This window comes from Saccostrea echinata, unplaced genomic scaffold (assembly GCF_033153115.1).
Source record: "Saccostrea echinata isolate AGI-Se365-2 ecotype Australia unplaced genomic scaffold, CSIRO_AGI_Sech_v1 ptg000002l, whole genome shotgun sequence".
NCBI lineage: Eukaryota > Metazoa > Mollusca > Bivalvia > Ostreida > Ostreidae > Saccostrea > Saccostrea echinata.
The window spans coordinates 6,194,532-6,201,524 of record NW_026889751.1 but is presented as its reverse complement, the minus strand read 5'-3'; the positions used below and the strand labels follow the sequence as shown (position 1 = coordinate 6,201,524).

Here is a 6,993-nt window from a genome sequence, read left to right as displayed (position 1 = left end):
CAAGATATAGAGAATTTCTAAAAAGTAAATAAATAATTAAAAGCGTACTGCATTTACTATACTTTCGTGGCTTAAAAACAGTCCTGAGTTAAACGCAAATGAAAACATTTTGGGTCGCATAAAGAAGACCCTTCTTTAAATTATGACAAGATAAGTGGAAGGAACTCCAGTGGTAATGATCCTACTAATAAACTAATGTTCAAATAGCTGTATCTCACTTCTATTGCTGCCCAGTTTGTCGAGCGGTCTAAATACGGTGTTTATACACTGCTAGTAGACAGGTTCCGCAGGTCGAGATTTTAACCCCGGGTTTGGGCTGTAGTGGTTATTCTTGTAAATTTTTCTGGATCGAAATAAATATATAGCTATGAATACTTCCTACAAATCATAATTTAACTCCATGTTTTATCATCTTCCTCCACTTTATCTCTCTTTCTCATTGCTCTACCTCCTAATAATTCATGATTTCTGACAAAATGAATACCAAATAGGGACAAAAAGTATAGTTTAGAGATCGATATGCAGTTCTGTGAAGGTATAATTTAATTGTGTTTTATTGACGGAACAATGGAATTTGCTAGTATTTTCAGTATATGTAAGTTTTGACTAAACGTATTTATAGAAAATTTGACAAATTTCAACTAAAAGAGGCAGATTTCAATGACTTGTTAAATGGCTATGTTTCCCCTTATAACTTGAAAATTACATTGCAACATGAAATTACAAAAATTCATAAATCATCCATATACATGTAATGCAATTGTAAGAAAAACTATGATGGTTAAACATCTTTAAATAACTTGAAATGACCACAACTGAAAATTAATTGACTTGACAAGGAAAATAGTAATCGTAGTGACATTGATTTGTTTTATATCCGAACACTACTTTGTTTTATTGTACATTTCCTTATTGAGGTCTCTTCTATTCAAGCATTGGAATGATATGAATTATTTATCATAATATATATCATGAATTTCTTGTGTGGTAATAAATATCAAGTTAACAATAATGTCTCAATTTACAATTAAACAACATCAACATGGACCATCAATATGACTAGAATACTTTGAGATTGCTTAAAGAAAATTTTCTAAGGCAGTCCTCTCATATCTTGTTTTTGCCATTCTGTGATATTTTTCTTTCTTTCATCAATTCCTTTCTGGTCTCCAAGTAATTCTCTACTTCTAAAACAGCGCTTTCAGCCTAGAAAACAAATTATATGTAATTGATAACATTTACAATACAAGGAGTCTCGAAAGATTTGCTTTATTCAATACTGTCTTATGACAAATATGAAAAGTGATAAAAAAATTTTAAATACTTTTTCTGAAAACAGAAAATAAAGGTTATATTGACGAATTATTTCTCGAAAACTAATGCACGAGGTTGATTAAAAAGTCTTTTTTTAAAGAAATCAGCAACGATAAATTAACTTGATGACAGTGTTCTTATGTCAAGGCATTGGCATTGGTTAATTCCATTTGTTCGGGAAAAACCTAATAACTAATTTCCTCGTCGGATTTGAACTATTTTAGTAATGTTTTGTAATCCCAGAGTTTTTAAATTTTCTAAAGAAAAGAAAAGAGTTTTTAAAATCTAATTCAAAAACTTTTTATTTAGAAGATTCAAACTCGATTCAAACATTGGACGCAATTTCTTGATTTCCATGCAGACAACATTTAATATAACATAGATTTTGATTGGTTTTGCGTCTCAGCGAGAATTTTAAATCGTATTGAGATGCCTCTTGCTATCTGTGTAGTGCTGAATATTGTCTTTGCTAAGGTCTATTGTGACTTACAGTCTCCGTTTTTGAGCTTCAGTCGAAAGACCTATCACTTTTTTTCTTATGTTGAGCATTTTGCACAGGAACACTCAAAGCTTGCATTAAAATTTCAATAGAGCAGATACGGTTTGTAATCGAACAGTGAATTTTCCGCACAGGAGGCGAATGTTCTTCCTTTAGAAATACATCAAAATACTAATTTAAGATCATCGCAAGTATAATTTTGATTGATTGATTGTATGTTGTTTAACGTTCCATTCGAGAATTTTTCACTCATATAGAGACGTCACCATATAGCGATGAAGGGCTTCAAATTAAGACCTTTACTCGACATGCACTCAGTGCCGTTGATCAGTGAGGGTTCTTTTTCGTGCCAACGCCTAATCCGAGACACGGAGCTTGGGCTTTAAAGGATCCGCAACTTTCACTTCAAAGTGCCGAGCGCTTGGCGAAGGAACAGTTGCTACCTATTTTTTATCGACTTAGGTCAGTTGCGGCCGTGATTCGAACACACGACTTTCCGATCACGGAGCGAGCGCTCTACCGACTGAGCTACCGTGACGACTTATAATTTTGAAGATACTACACTAAAGGAACTATGTGAGCCCCTCACTTATCGACTCTGCTTACCCATATGAAGAGGCCAACTACAGCATGACACTTTCCCGATATCGTGTTCCTGTCATAAGTAGAAAGAAGTCTTCTGGCTTTTTTTACAGAGTTGAGGTTAACATCCTCACATTGGAATTCCTGCATATGCCTCTGAAAACGGCCAGTTTTGCAAAGTTGCTGTAGAAAAGCCCAATTCTGAAAAAAATAATGTATTTACAAATCTTATATACAATTCACAACGTACAAAAATGAAAACTGTAACTTGCATAAGATTCATGTACCTAGATGCTTCACAAGATATAGTTATGGTTGCTTATTAAATAAAATTAGTTGGTTATACTTTTCTATACTTTACATATGTTCAATGTTCATAGAGTTGAAGTTTCTTATTTGAAGATGTCTTACCTCTGCTTGATTATTTAAGAATTTAAAGTTTACCCAATAACTTTGAATTTTAGCATTTTTAAAGTTGTAACTTGAAGGCTTTCTTGAGAGAAAATTTCTTTTCTTTTTTTACACGTAATAATAGAAAATTTAATTATTAGGAATGAGTTTTATAGATACCCAAGTTTAACTTGTATTACCTGGGTTGGAACATTTTACAATTTTTATAAACGTCATCTCATCGCGTTTTACACGGTATGAAAAATGTTCCAAACCAGCTTACTGTGGTTTCATCATTATTCGTTGAACACCAATTTTCGTGGATTTCGTTGTTGAGTCGATCCACGGAATCAAATGTTCATCGAAGTTTGGTGCCTCCAATTTGATTTATGATAAACCTTTGAAAAGCTTATTTCGATTTTCCTTAATAAATACGACCCCCCCCCCTTTTCCCTCAACAATTTGACTCTATAAACGTATTTTATCATTTTAAGAATATTTAAGAAAAAAATAAGAAATACTATAAGATAATTATCTTGCAGTTTTGAGTCAAGATGTTTAAATATTCTGCACGCAGATAAACAAACAACACGTAGATATGTCAACGCGGTGTATATACCAATCAACGGTGTTACCCCCAAAAGGATGATAATCAGGTGTAAATAATATGTAAAATTTGTTATTCTCAAAAATTCTAACGGTCCAATATGAATTATCAACTGCACAATAAGAACGGGTACATGTATATTGCAGAAGTCCTGCCATTTCGCAGACGGTATTTGGAATTCCTCGCCCTTTATTGTTATACCATGTATACTACATTGTAAACGATTGAAGATTTTTTAAAATACAGATGAGTAAGACTTAAATAATAAATTAAAGAGTTTTCACCTTTTATTATTTGCTTTTAAATATTAACGTACTCTTAACATTGTAAATGTCGTGAAGGTTCCCGCTGAAGCAAATGGAGAGAGAAAAAATGAAAAGGTGACAATTTTTTTGTACGACCATTATCGACGAATTTACATATCCTCGAAACTGTGATTTTTACTAAATCCATGAAAATTGATGCCCACGAATATTAATGAAACCACAGTATACAGTATAACGTGATTGGTAGCTATTCAATTTATTCCTTAAGTACATTGAACCTCTTTAGTGATCACATAACAGAGAGGTTAATGAATTTAAGATTTAATGTTAGAATTGTTTTATCAATGAAAAATTCATATTCCCTCAGTTTGCATGTGAAATTGAAAATTCATTAAAATACATTTTAGGTTTTTAAAAATTCCAGTTAGTAAAGTGAAGTGCTATGTTCATTAAATGTGAACTTTGATCATTAAACGAACAAGTCACAGGGAGTTGTAGCTTTACAAATAATATATTGAAGAATTTTACAACCTTAGCAACACGTTTCTGCGATCTTACTGTGAACATATTTGGCATTGTATACCTGTCGTGTATTAGCTTCCAATCATGTAATCAGTAAATTGCTGGGTCTTAATGCATAGGCACAGTGAACTATATATCTAATTGGCACGTGAACAGATAAACAAATCGCTAAGTGCGGACATGTTTAGAAATATTTGCTTGCCTGTTATAAATCCTTTCACTTAGCTTCAACAAAACTGAAATCGAATGGAGCCAAAGTTAATTCCAACAACTATGTACTTACTTTAGCTTGTCGTGGGGGATAACCTAGGAGTAGAGCCACTGCCTCCAGTGTGTCTTTTACGGCTTGAGGGGGGTTTGGTAGAGCCTTTATGATTTCAATGTTAGTCTTCATCGATTCCAAGTCATCCTTCGTCAGAACTGACATCATGATTGGTCTTTTATAATGTTCTCTCCACAATTAAAACTCAAAAAGGTGACGTCATCTGAAGATTTACAGCCACACGATGTAGCTATGTGTTAATATAGAACTTTATGATTTTGTCACAAGTCACAAACTGAAGTCCTATAATCCTCCTCGAATAAAGCGGGGGCTTTAAAATAAATTAAAGCAATATTACACAAAATCTTGCATTTGAATTTGACAATACTTCAGAGGGATATCTCCTTTAATAAACGGATTTAAGCTATGTCAATAAAAGACAAAAATAGTAAGGTCTTAATCCCATATGAATAGGATCTAGCAATACAATTATTCTTTTTCAATCCTATAGATATGAACTTTCTGGACCAGATAGGATCGATTTTAAAAATCATTATACGTTCTAATCTTTAAAAAGATATATGGACGACTAAAACAATGCGGGTTACTTATGTTCTCCATTTTCCTCTACAGACTAGATTCCCTTTGTACAATTTATACAAATAAGTAATGATATATTACCTTATTCCGCGTATAGACTCTCTCATATCAACCCCAAGGTGGATTTCAATCGATTGCATTGAACGCTCCTTTTTGTCTTGTATGTTATCGATAGGTTATAACGTAAGAACTGTTTTAATTGTTTTATGCTGTCTTTGACCGGACCTTTAAATCATACCCCCTTTTCTTAATCCAGTACATTTAAGAGAATTTAAAATTGATCAGCACTCTATACTGCATTCATTTCTGTAGTGTAAACAAAGTTTACTTATTGTTCCTAACACTCGCGTAATGGAAAACCTCCCCAGAGAAATAATAGAAACTTTTCTAAATGCACACAGAAATCTTTCGATCCTGTTGTATTTATCATATAGGCCTTTTATGTCGAGTTTCTTTCTCAACAGTGAATCATTTTAGTGTTTATTTATGGTTTTCTAATACGTTATGTTTGATTGCACATTTCTTTCTAAACTTTCTTTTTACACATACACTAGTATTGTCAACTGGTTTTGAAAATTTATTGCTTTGGGTGTAAGTTCAAGTATCGATATTAATCCATCATAATGAATTTCAAATATTGAACGATAGGTAATGAAGATTTAGCCGTAAAGAATTTTCAGCTATTCAAATGAAATAGCATATAATTATATACTGGTCGGAGTACGTGTATTTGGTATTGGTTACATCAGACAACATATTTGAAATGTTCAGTCAATTAATCCGAAGTAATGACCCTATTTTATTTTCCTTTCCCTTCATTCATATGATCCAATTGGATGTTTGAGTGTAGATAATGCAGGTTCAGAATAAACTCAGAGAAAACGACCGATGAATTTTCAGTTCGTAAAATAAAATGAAGCGAAGGATAAAAAGTTTCCATCAGTACTGTACTCGGTAAAAGCCATAATCAATGGATTGAAGGCTCTTTTCTGCGAAACTTATGAGATACATGTTTCTTGGAAAATGTCTATAAACATTGAAATAGTGGTGAAGTAAATTCTTGTCTGATCTCTGACTAAATAAAATATTTAAAGTATATTTGCTTAAGTGTCTTTAAATTTATATTTAGATATAAGGGATTTAAAAGATATTTTGTTTTCTTCTCATAACTGTACAAATTTATATAGAAATTGTAAACTGAGATTGAAATATAGTCCCTCCTTGATTTCAAACTCAATTTACCATTATTTATAGAAAGTTGTACAATTATGAGAAGGAAAGAAAAATATGATCATTTAAATTCCTAACATAAAGGATTTTTTTTAAAGGAACTGAAATTAATAATTATGGACCAACGTTTTAAAATATATCAAATAAATATGATTTAAAATTTCCAAACAAAACAACAATCTTGTTAGATTTTGAAAGCTTCCAATCTAAGAACACATCTGAGTAAAAAAAATCAGTCCTTTATTCAACCCTTTTTGTTTCTGCATCATTCCGTCTCTTGACAATGTAATCCCCATATGTGAAAAAAGTAAAATTTAGATATACATGTACTAAGCATATAAACATTCTCTAAATTTTGAAGACGAATATGGGATATTCGGGTTAGCCAATAAATTATTTATCTGAATTTCATTTGATAAAGCCTATGTGATATCTTTTATGCAAAAAGAAATTTAATCTATTGAAATAGAGTAGGCATCATATGATTGGCAACAGTAATATTTGATTCTTAATATCAAGGGAAAATATACAATGTAATGACCTTTATTTGACCTTGCTCCTGAGGTAAAACGGTCAATTTTAATCCAATTGATACCTTAACTAGTGATATTGTCTTCTTGAATCTGTAAAAATTTCATTAATGTTTTTATACAATAAATATGAGAAGAATCCTTCCTTATATAGGACACCTCTGCAGACATTTGTCTCAATGGATTTCTGT

The 6,993-nt window shown here is 31.8% G+C and overlaps 1 protein-coding gene across 1 annotated transcript; it reads right to left on the bottom strand.

The window, feature by feature from the left end:
* Positions 1-775: 775 nt before the first annotated feature.
* Positions 776-4,731, bottom strand: LOC133178398 (uncharacterized). Its single transcript, XM_061313133.1, has 3 exons — positions 4,464-4,731; positions 2,420-2,596; positions 776-1,206 (listed from the first exon to the last, which is right to left on the bottom strand). The coding sequence occupies exons 1-3, from the start codon at positions 4,608-4,610 to the stop codon at positions 1,108-1,110; spliced, it is 423 nt and encodes a 140-aa protein (XP_061169117.1). The 5' UTR covers positions 4,611-4,731; the 3' UTR covers positions 776-1,107.
* Between the last annotated feature and the right edge of the window lie 2,262 nt (positions 4,732-6,993).

Excerpts from the sequence above, each read along its gene's own strand:
- LOC133178398 (XM_061313133.1), bottom strand. The coding sequence starts at position 4,610 with ATGATGTCAGTTCTGACGAAGGATGACTTGGAATCGATGAAGACTAAC. Across the intron at positions 2,597-4,463 it reads ATCCCCCACGACAAGCTAAA|AATTGGGCTTTTCTACAGCA; the intron begins GTAAGTACATAG and ends TATTTTTTTCAG. Across the intron at positions 1,207-2,419 it reads TAGTTGGCCTCTTCATATGG|GCTGAAAGCGCTGTTTTAGA; the intron begins GTAAGCAGAGTC and ends TTTGTTTTCTAG.